General features: G+C 32.4%; 1 protein-coding gene across 3 annotated transcripts in view; it reads left to right on the forward strand.

The window, feature by feature from the left end:
* LOC123559816 (carbohydrate sulfotransferase 1-like) overlaps window positions 1-16,632 on the forward strand; it is a 56,971-nt gene extending 40,339 nt beyond the window's left edge. Inside the window, exons 7-8 of one of the 3 annotated variants that reach the window (XR_006688020.2) lie at window positions 12,777-13,499; window positions 16,377-16,632. Coding sequence is in view for 1 of the 3 variants with exons in the window: in XM_045351934.2 (XP_045207869.1) it covers window positions 12,777-13,447 (671 nt within the window). In the remaining 2 variants the exon portion in view is untranslated. Of the gene's footprint in view, window positions 1-12,776; window positions 13,537-16,376 lie in introns of those variants that run through there. The other 2 variants (XR_006688019.2, XM_045351934.2) reach the window with 2 other exon arrangements.
* The last annotated feature ends 5,899 nt before the right edge of the window (window positions 16,633-22,531 follow it).

Genomic DNA, 22,531 nt, shown 5'->3' on the forward strand with positions numbered 1-22,531 from the left:
TACAGATTGACGTGTGTTGATATTTTGATATTTTTGCCTATGGTCCGAAGCCTCCTTAAATAGCAGCATTCCTTTTTATAGGAAAACCGATAAATGCAGAATATTGACACTTTGCCAAACCTAACGATCATTAAACATGCTGCTCTCCTGCTAAACGCAAATATGTCGTGAAAGCTTAATAAGAAGCAACAATGAATGGTAAACTATAACTTTTTAGTTCCAAAGATGACATTTGTATCATATCTAGGTAGAGTTCTGATCGTATTGAAATTTAAAAACAATTCTCTGTTAGAACCAAAATATCAAAGAAGGGCTCGAAAACTCATAGTCTCAAAGTTACTTCATATTTGCACCCTTTTTAGTATTCAAGCCATTTATGAAGAATTAAGGGTGAAAAGATATGAATCGGCACTGGTTACCGTGGAAACGTGGATATTGTACATTTTGTGGGAAAATGGCAATTTCTGAGAGTCAAATTTTACTACAATGTCACAATAATCTTTTCACATAGTGCTTTCTATTTCTGAAATAGAACACTAATTTTCATATTTGCCTGAAATACATACCTGAAGTAAATATTTCAAACACATATTGTCTTTCAATATTTTCACAGTTTCAAGTTTCATTAAAATCTAATTCGTAGAAAAGTTTCTATTCACGTTAATGTAACGAAAGTTGTGATTTTCCAATAAACTCCTATTATGAAAAATTCGTGAGGTCCAAATTTTTCATTAGTATATTCTGGAGTTTTGAAATATCCGGGTTTAATCAAATTCTACATTGTAGAAAATTTTTCGACCCAAACGTGTAGAACTACCTTAAGAAAGATACAACCATAATAATGATCTATGAAATTTAAAGCATTGTCACAAGGTCAGTTCTCAACAGCCTTTATGCACTTTTTTTTCTTTTGGGTAAACTAATTTTGAGCTTTAAAGGCAGTTGGAAATGCTCAAAACCAACTGTTACTGGCCCTTGGATAAAATAACAAACAAATTCTATGTGTTTTGTATAAAAACAGTGTCTTTCCAACTTTGGAAATCACTTTGTTGCCATGGAAACAAATAGTACTAATAGCAAGATCATTTATATTTGGCCATTTGATTTAATATGTACATTTTAAAAATAATTCAAAATTATGAACAAACAACAGTGTATATCCAAGACAGAAAAATATCATAATTATATTTAAAAATATACAGTTTATATATTTGTAGGTTGATGTAATATCAATCTAAGAAAGTCATTAGGTAAAAATACTTTCAATTGCAAAATATTTCTGTTATCAATTTTTCATTAAGGAGGTAGGTTACCTTGTTACTAGGGTAAATTCAAGTTAATTGAAATGCAGCATTTTTTTCGTATTTTCGTATTTTGTTTAATTTATTGTTATATGGTACAATCTCATCTCCGTTTATCTCTGCCTCTTCAAGTCAAATTTTATCCAGGTTTAAAGTTCATGACCCTTTAAAGGTATTTTATATTGAATGAAAAAGGAAAATACGGATATCTGACACTTTTCACTTTTGTATTTTGGTTTTATTGTTACCCATAGAAGTCTGCATAATTGATAATTCTACTAGAATGCGCGTAAGCTTTCTAAAAGATATTAAAACATGCTGACTTATGTGTAGCAATTGATGCAATTAAATGTTTTCATTTATCAGCATTTGAGTTTTTACTTCTGTAAGTCTGTATTTCTACAGGTACTTTGGCAAACACATACACTATTGCAAACGAATAAATGATGATTACCTTTCTAGAACACCCACTCACTCCATAGTTGTTTGCAACTTTATCATGAAGCAGTCATTTTCAAAAGACACAATTTACAGCTGAAAACTAAAACAAAAAAAAAAAAGAAAATACAAACATATAAACTCTTGTAATACAAATATGTCTTTATCTGCTTTTTACAGATAACATAAAGGAATCATGCTTGTTGTCATTTACAACTAAAATCAGGGTTTTTTCCCTTATAAATATACCTCCTTCTATGGCAAAAAAGTATGCCGTTTTCTGAATTCTGAATTTGAAATTCCCAAATGTGTGTTACCTTGTAGTGTGTTTGATGTTTTAAAATGGTTTTGCTAATTTGTATGTATATTTAGTTTATTAAAACAACAGTTAAACTGTTAAAATTACTGAATTGTAATTCATTTATATTTTACACAAAAAATATTTTTACATAGATTTTGGTTATTTTGAAAATTTCCACAAAAAAAAAAAATCTGTGACCATTTTCCCAATTCCACTGGTGTTGGTATTCCCAAAATGATGAAAAAACGCCTGAAAGTGTTATCTTGGTAAAATAATAAGAAATGTCTGGCCAATGCTTAAGTAAATGATCTCTGTATGGTCTTGGAATCTGTTGAAGGAGATGACCAGATATCTTGCATAGCTTGAAATTTTTACATGTCAGATTAAAACATTCAATGATAAAATGTTTGTTTCTGTTATCAATTTACATTAAAGAGGTAGGTTACCTTGTTACTAGAGTAAATTCAAGATAGTTGAACCGCAGCATTTTTTTTTGTATTTTGTTTAATTTCTTGTTTATCTGGTACAATCTCAATTCCTTTTATCTCTGTCTCTTCAAGTACAATTTTTATCCAAGTACATAACCCTCCAAAAGTATTTTATATTGAAAGAAAAAGGAAATTACGGATATTCAACACTTTTCACTTTTGTCTTTTGGTTTCATTGTTACCCATAGAAGTCTGCATAATTGATAATTTTACTAGAATGAGCGTTAGCTTTCTAACAAAAGCTTAAGATGTATATGTCACGAGACTCGTATTTCTCATTTTTAAACGACTATGTATGAACACGGGTTTTTCGACGGCTGCAGTGCCATTCTATTAATGATTAACATGAAATATTTGGTAATATATTTCGCAAAATGCCAAGCACTTTACATGGTACCCTTTTTCTTAAAGTTTAAAGATGTTTAAAATAGCTTATATATTGCTTCTTATCGTAAATTCTTTTATAAAATATTAAGTAAAATTATCTTTCTTATAAATGTAGTTTTGAAACATCTTATTTCTAACGTAAGTAATATGTTCGTGTTTTTTGTTTTTTTTGTTTGTTTTTTTTTTGGGGGGGGGGGGGGGAGGGGGGGCGGGGGGGGGGGGGGTGTTGCATTTATATAAACAAATTTTACAGCTTAAAATACATACAGTAGTACCCATCGTCTGACATTTATTTGGAAAAATCTTTCTGCATGCTGCTATATTGTTGAAATGCAAATAAAAAGCCGAAATTGTGTTCCTTAAATAAACCAGTATCAACGCTTTTGACGTTTTTATTTAGATATATAGGTCACTGGCTTCGTTTCCATGATAACATCAATCTAATACAAGAGCCCGAAATTTGAACAATCTTAGAGCTTAATTTTAGTATATAAGTAACAATTAATCAGCGAAAACTGGAAAATAGATATTAGAAGTCAAACTGCCGATTTTTTATTTGAAATAAGTAACCTTTCACTCAACTATATTCCCAATATAATCAGTTACTATCCTCAATTTTCTTACCTTCCGCATGACATTTCAGTATGTATAAATAATAGAAGCAAACTATTGATAATTACTCTATTTCTTCTTTATTTATCCAATCGTGAACGTTTATTTGCAACATGTGACCGTACAATATATTACCGTATTGGACGCACGTACAAAAAATACCTGTATTTTTCTGTATTTGGACGGTTCAACAGTTTCATGTTTAACATACTATATAGCACAAAACGCGAGAAAATGTTCCGTATGTAATTCGGGTGAAGTAGGCGCTTTATGTACAGAGTATGCGTCTTGAAATCAGTGTTTGATTATGCGTTTTAAAATACCCTTTTTTTCGTCTGCCCGCCTAGTTGAATCCATCCCACGCGAAAACTCCCTCCGAGCAACAGTCACCTCCTTACAACAGCAATTTTGGTCTTACCTGGCTGCTGGCTGTTGTAGGGAGGTTGCACTATATAAATTATTTAATACTGTGACTCACGTATATCTATAAATGAATTAAAATAAGTATAGAATAAAAATGTTATTTAGGGTCTAACATTGTTCTTCATAATATATATTTGCACTCATACCAAGCTGGGAAAATACAGAAAAGGCAGAAAAACAATATTCAGTGAATTATTTTTAATTTAAACTAAAATAAAATAGATATAGAAAAAAAGGTTATTTAACATTGTACTGTACACTACGAGATATATTTGGACTCGTACCCAGCAGAGAAAACCATATTTGAATCTCCTGGCTACTCGTCCAATATGGTTTTCTCAGCTGGGTAATTATATCTGCATAATTAAACGATTAAGCATCAGATAGGAGTCAGGTTCATGATTTTTTCAGAAGAATGGATATACAAATACGTATACGTCGTCATAAATCGTTACGTTAACTTCCGGTTGGACATGTGCACATGCACATATCTAGGTAATAAGGTGTCCTACCTCCTTAACTTAAGCATGTATCAAATTTACAATGCTCAATTATTGGGATTAGAAATACAAATATCCCAGCCATTTCCATCCAGCAGACGTTTTAGTAAATATCTTATAAATTGATATTTCTTGACCAAAATACACATTGTTCCATTAACAAACAAATTAAATCAAATATACAGAACAGTTTAGTCAATATTTTGCTAGATACAACTTTGAATGTATATCATTTTTTCAAACTATCAAGACCATGATTTTTTTAAGTTTAGCTATGGATAATGTAGATTTAAGACTTGGCTAAGTTTAATCAGAAAAAACCTGATCATTCACATTTCAGTGCCAGTAAAAGCTCAGTAAATACAAACCGTAGTTGCAGACCTATCTCATAATTCTTTCCAAAAGTTATCAAAGTACACGTATAAATCTTCTTTATGTATTAAAGTAAATACATGCTGGTAATATAGGATGTTATATGCCTTGTATATCTAAGAATAAAACATGTTTCACATATGACAATTTTACTGAATTTCAGAAGATTAATAGATGCTGTTACGTGAATGAGGTCTTAAATTAGTCAGAAAGTCAGCCAGGAACTCAGATGTTCTCTTTAATCATTGGCCAGTTAATATGGGCTCAAGTAAATACCTAACACAATAAAGGTTACTTTATACTTGTGTGCATTTTCAGTAAAATCTACATTGCAGAAAATATAATTTTATGATACAGTTTTAAGAGTGAAAAGGAATTGTAATATTTCAACAGTCTCACAAAATTAAGTATACTAACTCAACCTCTTTTTGTTTTGCTATGCTTTCTCAGCATGTTTTAAAAGATTTAAAAAATCCATGTAGATTAAATTATCTATGGTAGAAAATATACAATTAGACCTGCATATGTTTGTTTGTAATAGGCCTTTATGTATATTTATGCTGTAAACTGGTAAGCAAATCTAATTAGAACTGCAAAACATGTTTTTTTTTTTACAAAAGATCAAAGATTGTCATATGTCTATTCCATTCCATGTTCAAGTGCATTATTTTAAAAATGCATTCAATTCTATCAAATTTAAATATAACAAATGTAATACATGCAAAAGTAATCAAACAATATCAGATTTTATTATTTAATTTTAATTCTAAGTCAAGAGGTAAGATATTTTTTCATTATAGGGACTTTGGCCAAACAACTATCAACATTTTTAAGAAATGGCATTCTTAATATTGTCCATAAATCTGAAGAAGAAACATTAATGAAAAGAACATTATTCCATTTTATGAGTGTCCAGCGTGAGTACTTCTAATTATATCAAAGACACCAATCATTTTTTTGGTCTGTGACAATTCAAAAAAGGGACATATCTTCACTGTTTAGAATCACTGATTGATGATGATTCCCAACATTCAGTCTCTCTATTTTGAAAACGCTAAAGCACTTTTTTCTTAAATATTTTGCTTTCATCGTGACATACTACATTTCAAACTGATGAAATGTTATCTTGTCAACACTGAACTGTTAAGCCACAAACTGCACTTTTGCAAATTATAGAAAGCCTTTTTAGCAGTCCTTGATAGTTTCATTCGATACAGAATCTTGAGGAGGCTAGCTGTTTACGTGATATCAGAGGTCTTCTGACTGCATTTACTTTTACCATTTAGCTGTCACTGAAAAATAGAGCAGTGAGATAGTATCTGTATGTCTTTTATTTGAATATGGGTAGTGGTTGGGTGGCGGTGGGCTCTCCAGTTATAATGTTTTGACATTATGTTACTGGGTAGAACTACTGATCTTCTACAAGACAGCTGGAGGTTTTCCTCTCACAAACGTGTAAATGAATAAAATTTACCTATACTATTTCAACCATTTAATAAATATTTTATAAGTAAATGTATAATATATACATTTTTCCTTTATATTCTTAAGGAAAATAATTTATCACATAGACCTCCCCCTTCTTGAAAAAAATTAAAAGGAACAATTGTATTAAATACATTAAATATTTTTAACTTTGCTACACTTTGATTGAAGATACATGAAATTCGAAATTAAGTACAAAAATATTCTATCAAAAATAAAATTTTTTAATCAAGCATTTATAAATTTTAGAAATCAGACCTGATCAGATATAAAACCAAACTATAAATAAGATGTTACCTTCGTTTTATATATATAGCGTATTAACATTGACACAATCAAGCCATTTACATTCAGTATGTACTTGTAAAACAGTTAAACAGATTAAAACATGCTGACTTATGTGTAACAATTGATGCAATTAAATGTTTTCATATTTCAGCATTTGAGTTTTTGCTTCTGTAAGTCTTACACTTTGGCAAACACATACACTATTGCAAATGAATAAATGATGATTACCTTTCTAGAACACCCACTCACTTCATAGCTGTTTGAACTTTATCATCAAGCAGTCATTTTCAAAAGACACGACTCACAACTGAAAACCAAAACAAACAAAAAATACAAAAATATACACATTTTGAATATAGATATGTCTTTATCTGCTTTTTTGCAAATAACATAAAGGAAGCCTGCTTGTTGTCATTTACAACTAGAATCAGGGGTTTTCCTTTATAAATATACCTCCTTCTATGGCTAAAAACAGTATGCTTTTTTCTCCAATTCTGAATTTGAAATTCCTAAATGCTTGTTACCTTGTAGTGTTTTTGATGTTTTAAAATGGTTTTGCTAATTTATATGTATATTTAGGTTATTGAAACAACATTTATACTGTTAAAAGTTACTGAATTGTAATTCATTAATATTTCACACAAAATGTATCTTTACATAGATTTTGGTAATTTTGAAAATTTCCACATAAAACAATTTCTGTGAGCATTTTCCCAATTCCACTGGTGTTGGTGCATGGTATTCCCAAAATGATGAAAAAACGCCTGAAAGTGTTATCTTGGTAAATAATAAGAAATGTCTGTCTGTAAATGACCTCTGTCTTTTAATCTGTTGAAAGGGATGACCAAATATCTTGTACAGCTTGAAATTTTTACATGTCAGATTAAAACATAAAATATTCTGAGACTCACCTGTTTTCATTGTAGTGTTATTCTTAAGTATTGATCCTTCAATCAATTGAAACACACATCACTTATAGAGATACACAGACATATTGTTATCTACAGTTTAGACTCATGTCGCTATTCTGCAAATTTCAAACGTCTGACTTTCATTGTATTAACATTCTGAGTATTTGCAAAATCCGGGTAGAAATCTGATTTTAGCATAATCCAGGAAATAAACTTAGTTAAGCTTATTGTTGTTTTCTAAATGTAGAACATCAAGGGGAGGTGATGAAAATAAGAAAAATGCCCCATATCATAAACTTTGACCCAAATCTACAAGAATTTGTCTGAATGACCCACTACAATTTATGTTTCTTTTTAAAATATTATCTTCCCTTTATACAAACAAATTTACTTTTCTACTGAGACCTGTGTACTTTTCAACATGTAGAGCACAATATAAACAAACGTATGTTTTGCTCCATAAATATATTTTTCCTTGCAGATGAAAGTCTAGATCATACAAGAATCAAATAAATATTTGGAAATATTAATTTGGTATAAAACCTTTTCATTTGCCTTTCAAATTTGCAGGTACGCAAATAAAGGACACTTTGTAGTACTTTCCAGATAACAAAATAGGCATGAACCCCTGATTTTTTTTTTTTTTTTTTTTTAAATTAAGGTTAAGTTAGGGATTTGCATCCTCGTTTCCATGGTAACCGGAGCATATATTGAAAAAATTAAATACAGGATTTTCTTAATTTTGCATCCTCTTCAATAAAAAATCGAATTTAAGGATATCTGTGACTCTGAGTTTACAATTTTTTTTGTTCTTTCAGAGAATTTGTTTTAAATTCTAATAAATAATGTTTTATTAAACTTATGAAAATTAACTTATTATCCGTCTTGTCTACATGTTTTATTTTTTCAATGCCTTGATTTTGTAGATGCGAACTATTAACATATCCGTACATGTAATGCTAAAGGGTTACGTTTCCGAGATACTACGCTATTGGAATTAAGTTTATATTAAGATGTACATCACTGTTGCCTCTAGTCAGATTAAACTAAGAATTGTATTGATTTACATGTCTATATGGAATTCCGGACCATTCACTCCCAAGTCTTTTCCTCCCCTGTCTTTTCCTTCCCTGACTATTCACTCCCAAAATGGGAGTGAATAGTCACCTTATGGGGTGACTATTCACTCTCATTTCATTTTTTTCTATTATGACAATTCAAAACTATTCAATGTTTAATATTTAGGTTGGAATTGAATTCTAAATAGATATTCCAAGAATATTTGAATATTATTGCAAGTATGATATATATAATATTGAAATTTCATATTTCTAAATATAACTGAAACTGGGTAATTTGATTAAATGCTTTACATTACAATGATATATTAATTATTATAACAATATTAATAATGACAATAATAATAGAGCCCTGTCAAGCAAAAAGGGTCCTTATGGTATTTTTTATTGCTTTTACATTTTTCCATTTTCTGAAAGAACGATTTATTTTGTAAGGGAAACCGAAGTTTCAGTTGCCTATCATCAGTAATTATTGAAATATGAATAAGATGTAATTTAATTAAGTTATGTTTTGTTACTACAGCATCTTTGATGTCCTTTGATGATTTAATGAGAGATATGATATAAATAAATATGCATTGTTATAATAATTATCAATCGCTCATTGAAGAACTTGTTAAGTATGTCACAGTTAGATTTATGTATTGACTGTAACAGGAAGATTCGTCCAAGCAATCCCCGGACTATCTTACTTCAGAATTTAACCACAGCCAAATATCTGATGTGAACTTAGATCAAATCAAAACAATGAACTAAAGATACCAAAAGCAAGAATAGAATTATTTCATAAATCTTTGAGCTACTCGGGACCCACAATCTGGAATAACATACCTAATCATATATGCTCATCTGATACTCTTGCAAAATTCAAACAATCCTATCTTCATAGGCACTTTTCTCAACCAAAATTACTATCAGAAAATAGTGACTACCAAATTATTTAAAGTTCCAACATATGCAGACTATTAATGTATGTCATTAACTTTACTTAGAATATTTTGTTTGTTTATACATGTATATAATTTTATTTCATTCTTTCTTCTTTATTTTTGTAAAATGTTCTCTCATTGCTTTTGCAGACTGTTTTCCAAAATATCGAAGAAGGCCTTTTTCACTGTTAAGGGACTCTTTTTCACTGTGAAATGACAAAACTTCACAAAATTTATCCAATCTAAAATGTTGATCATATTGCCCATCAAAATCATATTGGTTTCGAGTGAATTTCAATTTTGACAATTTTAAACTTTTTTGTACACATTCGTAAAATACATGCTTTTGAGTTTATTGAAGTCAGTTGACCATCGCAAATTTACCTATTCAAAAATTTGTGTAGAGCAAGAGGCATAAAATATTGTATATTTGTTCTGCAGGAGACTGGCATCCAGATCCATCGCTAACAACATTTTTTTTTAAATATCTGGAAATAAATTCTATATCTGAGATATTAGTGGAATATAGCAATAACGATGCTGTTCCAGGTTCGATAGCTTTTTAATAATGAAGTTACATACAAAATATTGCAAGGATGTGACGACGTTTACGTTACGTTAAAGCGTGCAAATTCACAACATGCTATATTTCTTAAGAAGACTTTAAAACTTAATTATTGACAAACTATAGAATCTACTACAGAAACACATGAGAATTTGCTGTTTTTAATACTTTAGCATTCCCGGCGCATTCATCTTTTTTTCTTTCTTGATTTGGAATTTTAAAAATATTTTAGAAACAAAAACTCATATTCTTATGTTTATAATATGACCAAACTTCAATTTGAAAGAAAGATGTTTCAGCCAGATCTTTACATTACTCTTCTTTACATTACTCTTCTTTAAAAGACGTTAAACCCAAACACACACACACTCTTCTTTAATTAATACTTAAAATCTTTCTTGCTTTTGCTTAAAGATCTTTCTTTTATCATGCCAGAAATTTTTTAAGTCTCATTTCCTCAAAAATTCCTTAATTTTGTTTTTAATAAGATTGTTTTCTTTACACTCTATGTTTTGTATTTTTTTTGTTGCACTAACAATGATATTTTTAAAAAAAACAGTCTTGGGTAATTATTTATCTTATCATACATATCTACATTAAAAAATAAAAGAGAAGTCAATAAATTAATAAATTATTCAGTTTTGTTGTCTCTAAATATAATCCGGCCAATGAACATACACGCAATAATTAATTAACCTAACCTAACTTAACATAAATTATGTTATGTTGTGTTATCTTATGATGAATTTTAACTTTAAAAACATGAGAAGTATCAGTTAGCAATTTCTATATGATATTGATCTGAAAGGTGATGATTAGGGTAGCAACTTTCAATCAAGGAGTGTTAAACAAACACAAGTGATAATTGATGACTTTGTTAATATACAACTAATCAAGGAGGTTACATCTCATGGTGATGAGATAATTGGTAGCTTTTAAGTGTACGGAATATCAAAGATGTTTCACAAATTATTTCACAAGGTATAAGGTAATGTTATTACAATTTAAAAATTTATCATGCATAATGCTATAATGACTTATGAAAATTTTGACCAAAGGATTAAAAAAATATACACATAAAAATCAAAAGTTTTCTTTTTTTTTCTTTTTTCTTTTGATACAGTGAAGTATGAATTTTTTTAGAATGTTTTCCAGTTATATTTTTAGTCTCTATTTATAGTTTCTATTAGTCCATTTCAATAAATGCAAACCCAAAAGTTCTCCGCAGTTTAAATTACATATTTAGGCCATCACAGTAAAGTTTTATTAAATAGGTATTTTCTTATTATCCTATCTCTTTTTCAATATCCTCTTTATACTGAAAATACTCAAAACAAACTAAACTTGCATTTTCAGAATATCAATAATTAAACTTGCATTTTCAGAACTTAAGTATTAATAATCACACAGTCAATAATATATATATATATATATATATATATATATATATATATATATATATATATATATATATATAAACACCTTCATTAATATTTCCAAAGTATATTTTGGATTATTTTTATCCCTCTCAGAAAAAAATAATCCTACAAATTTTCACAATACTCAGTATATATAATCTGCATTATAAAAGAAATACATAAAACATTTCAAAATCATTAATTTTTATTGACCTCCCAATAATTAAAATATAATTTCTAGAGAACAAAATAAAAATGGGAGTGAAAAGTCACCTCTTTAAAGAAAATGGGTGTGAATAGTCAGGGGAGGAAAAGACTTGGGAGTGAAAAGACCTGGGAGTGAAAAGACTTGGGAGTGATAGAGCTGACACCCGTCTATATGTACCAAAATATCTGCCATGCAAATATATATGACGAAAGGGATAATTCAAATTTTGGTATTGTAGTTTTCTATCATGTACATGGAAATGCACGTCGAAAAACATCTCAATGGATATACATTTCTCAATTGGTGAAATTCTCGAAAATGTCTAGCCATGTTGATAATCCATTAGCGTATACAGTATAAACCACAGCAAATATTCCGATAGGGGTCTCGTTTTGTAGAATGCATAACTATTACTACAAATTATTGACGTAATTCAAGTCTGGTTTGAAAACATTTATAGTAATCTTAAGACCCTTTTGCGACGAAGAACATTACAACCTAATGATTATGTGGATGTTTTGTATGGACGTCTAAAGATTTTAAGTTACAGCAATTTTCAATATACGTGACAAAATATAAAAGGTTTACGAAAATCAGGCAGTTGACTGACAATTCCTAAGCCCATGTTTCATGCTCAGTCCCATTACAGATGGCCGTTCCGTTTTTTCTGACAAGGAAGGTATAGGCATCGATGGAAAGCAATTATTAAAGCCGGGCACAGAAGGTCTTTTTCTTATTGTTCTTTTTTTTATCCTGCAATGGCACTGAATGCATGCTTATAGCTTTTAGGTGTTGTTTTTACAAAAGCACTGTTGTACTTTACATACCGTGCATTTAATTACATTTGTTCCGATTCACTTTTATTTTTTGCTGTACGTTTGGAATAAGATGAGAATTAAGACTTAGGGTTTGGTTTAAACTGACTCTCCAAAGTCGCGTTTCGTTTTGCATCTATATTTGACTGTTACATAAGTTTTGTATCTACACCTTGCCTATGTACATATTTATTTATTTAATGCCTTAAAGTACTACTTCTGACTGTTTTTTTTTTGTTGTTTTTTTTTTACATAGGTCCCAGCTGGAGTCAGGCGCGGTCTTGCATAAAAAGCAAGGAGAATTCTACAGTATGTCTACAGAAGTATATCCCCCGAAATTGTCAGAACGCTACACACCGTGTAACCAAAGTACTAAGGATGTCAACCGATCTGCTGGCAGATATACTTCTTGAACGTGAAAACCTGAAGGTCATTCATCTGTTCAGAGATCCTAGGGCAATCATCAATTCAAGATTTCAGGCGAAATGGTTTCCAATAAATACAGAAAAACAAGTTATTGAGGACGCCAAAGCTCTGTGCAAGAAAATGCTGTTTGACTTCAAAGAAGGGCAAAAGCTACTAAAACGTTTCCCTAATAGATTTAAGGTTGTTTACTATGAAGATTTAAGCAAAAATACATTCAATAAATCGAAAGAATTATTCAAATATTTGGGTATGGATTTAGATGAACGTAAGTTTCCGAGGCTGTTAACTGTATTTAGGGATTCGAAGAATCGAACTGAACGTAAGAAAAACCCAGCATTCTGGTGGAGAAAATCTTTAAAGTGGGAAATTCTGCAGAAAATAGATCTTGTATGTAAAGGTGTCTATACAGAACTTGGATATAAATTTTTGAAAAAAGTAGAAGAATATCAAAATCTTTCATTTTCAACTGTTGATATACCAAAAGAATACTTAATTGCATAGGTTTAAGGACATTTATCCCGAGTGATAATTATTTTGTACATTATCCATGAAGGTAAGATTGCTACAATAAATATTATTTTTTATCATCATCATTATTATTAATATTGCCTTGCATAGAGGTAGATATATTTTCATATCGACTGAAGGGCAACAATTGTTTTATTATAGTTGCTTAAGAAAAGAAACAAACCCTAATATTTGAGGCATTTGATCATCTTGTCTACTACAGTGCTTTGGTCTACACGGATACCATGCGATTTTATTAATATTTTTAATAATTTAACTAATAATATCATAAAAGAAAACTGGTAGCTTTAATTGGTATGACATTTCCAAGAAAAAAAAGTTAATTGTCTGGTATGTAATGTAGGTGGAGCATCTTTCAGCAACAATCAATTTAACAAATATATCCTATGGAGTTGTGATCAGGTTTGTAAAGCGCTGAGGTTTCTGTTACTATAGTCTGTCCCACCTAATTTTGGATCTCCGATAATTTATTTATACTATATGTAAAATTGTCAAAAATGGCAACGTTAATACCGGAAGTTTAATATTTTAGGCACCTTTTTCATTTAAAAAAAAAAAGAAATGTAAAATGAAGTTAAAAATGAAGATTTTGTGTTTTCCCCATAGACTTGTATTCTAAAATGACACGACGTCCATTCCAAGTTGGCGGCATGATCATTAAGTAGTTTGCTCATAGTTGGCGACGTCTGATATATTTATTGTTGAATAAAATACATGGAAAATTAAAACAAGCTTTATCCAAAACTTGTAGGATTTACTTGTACGGAAGGTGCTGAATTAACATTTTACTTCAAACTAAGCAGTTTTTTTGCGTTTCAGATTTTCAGCTTTTTTTCTCAAAATGTGTTTGTGCTTACTCGTTGACGTAAAATAAATTCATGTCTCAAGTCAGTGCGTATCATTGTTTCAGCCATAAATAGCATAATAGAGACGGAGACAGTAGAGATGCGCTCAAAAAACAAAGACAAATATCATACAGGGAATGCCACGTACCAAAATCGCAGCCTCCCCAAAACGAAACCTACAGCACGCAGACGTGCACACCACAAACACACGCACACATACACGCGCACACACACAAAGCCAATACACGAGGACAAAACGAACAAAACAAAGGAACACAGTGGGGCACCGCCTTGGAACGGTCAGTGGCAAAAACACCACTGGGGAGCTTAAACCGGTTAATGGTGCCTACCCAACTTCACTCTTACCCCCCACCATGTTCCAAAGATACGGGACAGTGTAAATAAAAGTAATCCCCTCCAGGTGAATCTCTAACACACGTAAAGGAAACAAAAAGGCATGGCATGTAAAACACAAAAATGCTCGTGTATAAAAATGTAAAAAGCAAACCTTTAGAACCAAAAACGTATGTACTCAAAGCCTTTTCAGAAGACAGAGCAACAAGAGAAACACCCTTAAGGGCCCGACGAAACAGGCCAGAAGACAGATATCAAAAGTGTTCAGTCCTTGTAGGATTTAAAAACTGCTTATCATAGAGTCCTCCCCCTCTTCCATCAGACACAATCAAAGAGGGAAGCGTAGTGTCCAACTGTAAACGGGCTGAACACTAAACATGCGGTATGTCTCAAAACAGTTGGGTCGTAACCTCTTTTAATAAAACCTTTTATAATTTTACCGAATACATTTGGAAAATTACCATGACCCAAGATCTTACGAAGTCTGTAAACCACATCCCCATAAAAAACGGGTTTAGAAATACCTTCTCGCAGAAGTGTCTTCAAATTACTATTGAATTTTAAAACTAAATCAGAATTACGATAGTAAAATTTAGCAAAATATTTACGCAATTTGTAATAACGGTAGCCTTGCTGAAGAAGTTTACTTGTAATATATAGATTATGTTCATTTAAATGCTTGACATGAGTACACGCTCTGACAAACGGAATTGATTGAGAAATATATACCCCATAAGATGTAGCCTGAGGTACATCCCCATCAAAATGGGGAAAATTTGCAATACTAAAGATAAAATCATCCCTCTTGTCATAAAGTTTGGTATGTATAATATTGTCATAAATAGAGAGATGTAAATCCTTGATTAAATATATGCCGTATTTGAATTTTGGTTATTTGGGGTCGAAAAGTAGGTCACTAGGTCGAATCAAAGAAAAACCATATGTATGCGATAGATGCTGTATTTTTTAAATGATATTCTGAAAATTTAGTCAGAGTGAGTGCCTTGATAAAATTTAGGTCAAGTTTGAATGTGGGTCATCTGGGGTTAAAAACTAGGTCACCGGGTCAAATCAAAGAAAAACCTTGTTTTAAGGCGATAGAGGCTGTATTTTTGAAATTGATCTTCATGAAATTTGGTCAGAATGATTTTCTTGATGAAATCTAGATCGGGGTCGAATATGGGTTATTTGAGATAAAAACTAGGTCACTTTGTTCAATCAAAGAAAATCCTTATGTATGCGGTAGAGAATATATTTTTTCAATTGATTTTCGTGAAATTTGGTCAGGATGATTGCCTTGATAAAATCTAGGTAAAGTTTTCATACGGATTATCTTGGGTCCAAAACTAGGTCACTAGGTCATATCGAAAATAATACTTAAAAATCAAGAGACTACATTTTGGTCCAATCTTAATGAAAATTGGCCAGAATATTTCTTTCCACTAGGCCAAACATGTTTACACTGTTATGACGTGTTTCTCCGGTGAGCGACCTAGTGCCAACTTGGCCCTCTTGTTTTAGGTAACTGTCAGGTTTACATCTTTTTTAGTTAACATTGTAACATGAACATGAATTTTACCTTGTTTTCATCTGTAGCATTAGTTTTTCAACACCATCTGAGAATGATTTTACTGGTGTATGGTATATGATATAGCTTGATTAACTAATATTACTCATTCTATTTTCCTCTTTTCATGATACAGGTGTGGCAAGAAGTCTGAAAGCAAAGTCATAAGAAGTTGTTTGATGATGGAAGTATCTGTGATCATTTAGTATTTTCAGTGGTTCAGAGGAACAGATTATACTCAGTAAAAACTGAATGTGATACTTATCTATTTGTGAATGAACGCGGACTTAATGAGGATAAAATGTTAATAAGATGACACACCTGATGCAGCTGCAATTATATGACAGTATCAGTGTGATATTTAACCATGTATCATCGTTTAACATTATAAATGCAATTGATGCATTAAAAGTTAATACAATGTAAAAACTGCTTTGTACTTTTTATGCGAGGACATATGTTGTATATGTTCACTAGAGAGGTTTTCCCATTTGACGAAATAATATTGTGTGTGAAGTATATATTGACAAATCTGCCATGTTTATCATAATGTTCCGTGCAACCTTCACTGTACATAAAGTAGATTTCTTAAAGCACCAAATGATAGTGTAAAGAGGTAAATATATGCAGCATTAGATTTATTAAAGCACAAAATCGTCATCTCGGCGCAAAAACTGTATGCATGTATGTGCTTCTTTACTTCTATGAGCCAAGAATTTGCGCTTATAATTCCAAAACCTAATACCTCCTCATCGGTAACACTACTTTTTTACGTTGCTTACAGTTAAGCATGATAAATATATTGAATAAAAATCTTGATACAACTTATAGTTTTTAGGTTTTCCGAGTCTGAATAAACCATACAACGGAAGACTGTATTCATTTAATGCAAATTGATTTCTTCCGACATCCCTGCCCAATTGGCTGTAGCGAACATGTTCCGATTATCATTTATTGCTAGGAATTATAATGCTAGCATGGTAGATTCCAAAGGGTTGCGTGCTGGGATATCAGAGTATTAAGTGTAACGATATATATCATGTTTTTTCACAGGTGGGGTAAGGGCCCATGTGTGATTTGGGGAAAAATAGCTCGGTCTTTGGGGAAAGGGGAATAAAATTTCTGATGTTATTTTTGCGGAACTGCATGATTTAAGAGAACTTTTCTGCTGATAAGGGCCCTATAAACGGTTCCTATTGTGAAAGGGAAAATCCTGAACAAAACATATATATTCATTGTTTTATCGCACAAGTGTCTACATTGTATAAGTAATTTTGATAGCCTATAGTTGTCGAATCATATTTATCTATATATCAGCTACATAAAATAACTACACCTAGGTTCGGCTCGGTACCAAGTCTGAAAGGCATTGCAGAGATGCGTGGATCAATTGAAGGGTCATCTGAAAAAACAAAACAAAAAAAAACAACTTAATTTTCTTTTGAATAAAATGCAACAAAGTAAAATAAACTCTCTTTTGTGTGTGGATTTCATCTCTACAAGTTGTCTGGTGTTATTACTTTCAGTCTCTAAAATGATTTTATACCTGCTGAAGAATATTGTTAAGTACAATTGCGCCATAAAAATGGGGTAGTCCTTGTGGAGCATCAAACTCGTACAGTCGTGTTAGTCACTCTGGAACGGCTAACCAATGCTTAGTCATTCCAGAACATGTAACTCGAACATATGGTCATTTCAGAACGTTTTCCTCAGGCGTGCTAGTTATTCTTGAAAGTCTAAACTAACCAGGTGTTAGTCATTCCAGAACGTCTTTCTCGGACAAGCGGGTTAGTCATTCAGGAACGTCTAACACAACCAGGTTTAGTTATTCCAGAACGTCTATCTGGGTCCGGCGGGTTAGTCATTCAGGAACGTCTAAATTAGTCATTCCCGAACGTCTAAAACAAAAAAGAAGGATTAGTCATTCAGACCGACAGAGTTATCTAAATTACCAGATGCGGAGAAGCCTTAAGTTTAGGACGAATTGGTATATCCTTAGAACTATATCGATTCATGAATTGAACTGTAAACACCAAGTTTCCAGTCAGCCCTCGACACTATAGGCAATAGGAAAGCAGTTTACCACGGAATCATTTCTATATAAGGAACACAGCTTCGGCTTTTTATTTGCATTTCAACAATATCCATGAGAATAATAACAGCTTGCAAAGCGATATTTCCATAATAATGTCATACATTCAAGGGGTACTGTTGTAAGTATTTAAGCTGTGACATATTACTTACGTCAGAAATAAGATGTTTCTAAAATGAAGCTAAACGAGAATCTCTCTGCTGAAACGTTTTCATCACAAACAGGCTCTTTAGAGAAAAGAAATACACTGCCGACATACTGACTTAAGGTGGCACAGAGGGAACGACTTAGTATGTCGTGGTAACGAGATACTAAGTTGTGGGAACGACATAAAAAAGAAAGATGCAATGATGCAATAAATAAAGTATAACTTGAAAAAAAAGTAGCACAATAAAAAGTAGTGTAATAAAAATAGAAAACTGCAAAGAAAGAGTAGTGCATGGGAATGACATAAAAAAGAGAAATGCAATTAAAAAAAGAGTAGATTTAGCGCATGGCACCTCTTTGCCACCGTATGGACCCACACCTTGGATTGGCAAACAAGCGTATTTCAGTAATAACAAGGCAGTCTGAAAGACAGCTAAATTCCCCGCCACTGGTATGGATAGTGAAAGGGTAACCATTTGACCATGAACTGTGACCTTGATCTTGACATGGCAGACCCATGAATTCTGCTAATCGTCTAGATGAGGTGATCATCTGAACCAAGTGTCATAAAAATCCTAAAAGGGGTTTAGGAGATACAGATCTCAAACCTTTGACCTTGAGTCGTGACCTTGACCTTGAGTTGACAAAACTGCCTCATGAGTTCTTGATGAGGTGATCATTTGACCCAAGTTTAATTAAATCCTTCAAGGTTTTAGGAGATACAGAGTGGACACAAAATGGAAGGCTCAAACCTTTGACCTGACCTTGAGCCGGCATGGCTGACTCATCAATTCTGCTTATCGTCTTGATGAAGTGATCATTTGAAACAAGTTTTATAAAATTCCTTCAATTCCTTCACGGAAAGACGGAAAATGGAAGGACGGAAGGACGGACGGAGACCATTCCTATTACCCCCCACCACTTGTGGCGGGGAATTAAAAAGGGCGTGTCCACTTTGCAACAGCAAATTAACATTATAGTATTCACGATTCTTCAAGTGAAATTTCTAACGATGGGAAGCCTAAGACAGGTTTGTGGGGGTCAGAGGACCCTTCCCCTTAACATTTTTGACATACAGGCATGTAATAGTGGCCTCTGGTGCATTTTGAGGTAATTGAGTGATTACTGCCTTCTTAATGGTGGGGGTTTCGTCCGGGAAATCTTCCCCTGGAAAATTTTGAAGATACAGGTATGAAGTGTTGGCCTTTTTGTGCGTTTCTGTGTCTTAAAATTATTCTTTTGCGAAAAAGAAGGGGGGCATCTTTGATGAGTATAGGTCACTTCTCAGCCACAGGCGGGAGGCGGTTAGTGGCAAGAGTCCCTCGACCCGGGCCCGAATTCCAAATCTGACCGTCAAATCAAGACAAGTCATTAAAAATGGTGAAACAAATTATATGTTTTTATATAAAAGTACTATACGAACAGGGGTAGGCGTGAGTTATATCAGTGTCTATACATGATTCTACTTTGTAAATATTTTATAGAGCTATATAATATATTCTGACTTTAACCATTGATCTGAAAGGGTCGATGGTTAGAAAGTTTGAGCGCACAGCGCTTGCTCCTGCCCTTATCATGTTACAAAAAATGATAATGGAAAAAAACTCGATGTCAACACCTCCGAAAGGGGAGCGCTGGTCTAGTGGTTAAGGCGGTCAACATGGAGATCGTAGGTTCAAGCCCACTTGAGGTGACGACCACATCATCTCATATATGACACTAGTAGACATGCTTTTTCAGGAAGCGGTCTCGAGAGAGGACCAAAAAAAATTGAAGCTTTTGTCACAATCGAGCTATAATAAATTAGTTTTAACTAACACCTTAGAATATAATGAAAAACAATTCATCACATATTTCCTTCAGTTGTTTATAAATGTCATCAAAAAATTTAAACAATAAACCCGTTTAGTGCCCCGTTTTCTGTACGTGCATATGACCTTGGAATTCTGATTCATGGTCAATCAAGAATTAAGAGCAGTCACTTTTGCCATAACCAGAGAGTAACACAACAGCTTAAAAACATTCATCACTATTTTCTGATTATCTTTAGAAATAAAGTTAAGTTTCTATGTTCTGCAACAGATAGGCATTTACCCCACAATTTCAAAGAAACCCGTGGGAAACCGCACGTTTGACCTCAGTGATTTGCATATTTATGACGTCATTATAATGTGGAGAAATTCGTAGAATGGTGGCTGCTGTTTGAAAACCTGACAGTTATAGGGGTGAGGAAAACGTTTCTCTTGCAAATTAGAAGTGTCTACACTGATTCAAATAATATTCAATATAAAAAGGACAATGCAAAATTTTCCGAAATCCTCGCATGGAGTTGCATAGCACATTCTCAATTCTCATTCTTATATTGACATTTTTTGACAGGAGTGGCCTATGACGTCACAACGGCAGCATGTCAGTATATGCGATCAACTGTTTAGACAGAATAGAAGCTATGACTAATTTTACCGTTTGGCTGCATACATGATAGCCATACAGCACCCATTGGGCGCACACATTTTCATATAGCATAAACCTCAATCCTTTTACCATTACCCGTAAGCGCCGACTTCCAGCAGTTGTGAATCGAATACGACACTTCCGATGACGTAACATGGTCGATTTAAATATAGTAGCCGATCTCCGGTCGCAAAACAACATACAGCTTTCAATTTTGCTATGCTATGGAGGACAAAAAATAACCCTAACACAATCGCAACTTGGAGAAAAATAAATCCAATTTTACGTTTACGTTTTCCTCAAAACGTCCGAAAACAGCAGACGACGGAGAACAAAGACCAAAGGAAGATAACTTTTCCGAGAACGCTAAATCACCCAATGGTATATTACTAATCAAAACGTCAAAATCAGGTGACAAACATTCACTCTGTTGTGAATGGTTGTCAGACTTTCGATGGTTACGTTTCGATAACGAAAAGAATATTACAACTTGTAATTACAATTTACGTTTAAAGAACAGCAAAAGTAACAGAGCTACACGTAACAAAAATGATGGATAAAAAGTATGGATAAAACAGTTCTTTTTTCGTGAGCCCTTTTTTTCAAATGTCCCCAAGTTATTGACTCCATTTAAAAATCCTGGAATTAATGCTGCCCTGTATGTCAATGAATTTTTAGAGCAGTTGAGCTAAAACCAGGCGTTTACCCTTGCAAACAAGATTTCTCTAATATTCGGAAAAACTTTTTCACACTCGCATCACATTTGTGATGTGCCCACATGTTTCTATATCTATACTTTATGTAATATCAATGGTATAACAACTAGAAGCATAAAATTTACCTTTAAACACTCCTGTACTTTGAGGACCTTTTAATGTTTCCTTTGTGAGAAAGTTTTCAGCGTGTGTACAGGTCCCTCTTAGAAAGCCTGGTCATCTTTACACAGATTCTCTGTCTCTGCCTGCAAATAAATCAATTTCCCTAGATGTGATCTATTCTTACGCATAAAAACTCAGAACACAGATTACTGTAAAATCATTTAATAATATGGTCATCAAATTTCGTGGTTTTGGTCAAAACGGCAACTTTATGGGGATATGAATTCGTGGATTTCAACTTTTGAACATAAAATGAATGGGAATTTTACCTTTTCGTCAGGATTACTTGCAGCATTGTCTAATGGTCCTTTACTAGAATTATTCAAATCATGACACAGGGTCCATTTTAAGCCCTGTCCTGTGGTCACTTAATCTTTATAGGAGTAAATGATTTAGTTTTACAGGAGAAATATTTCGAAAATTATCTGATCATATTTCCTAGGCTGCATAATTACCTGATGACCTAAAGTAATTAGAGTTTACTTTACTGTGACCTCGACCTACTGTCTTGCTTTTTGACCTACTCTTATAATATTTTAGCATCAGCTTAACGTTTAGAACATGTAGAGTTCGTTTTATTTGCCCTGGCGGGGCGGAGTTAATCTTTGACTTGCTATTTTCAAAAAAACATCTTTTATACACTCTATGGTCACATGTTTAAAGCAGGAAAGTGTTTAATATTAAAAGAATTTTAAACATTCTAGAGACCTTTTTTTACTT

Source organism: Mercenaria mercenaria, chromosome 10 (assembly GCF_021730395.1).
Source record: "Mercenaria mercenaria strain notata chromosome 10, MADL_Memer_1, whole genome shotgun sequence".
In the NCBI taxonomy this organism is placed as follows: Eukaryota; Metazoa; Mollusca; class Bivalvia; order Venerida; family Veneridae; genus Mercenaria; species Mercenaria mercenaria.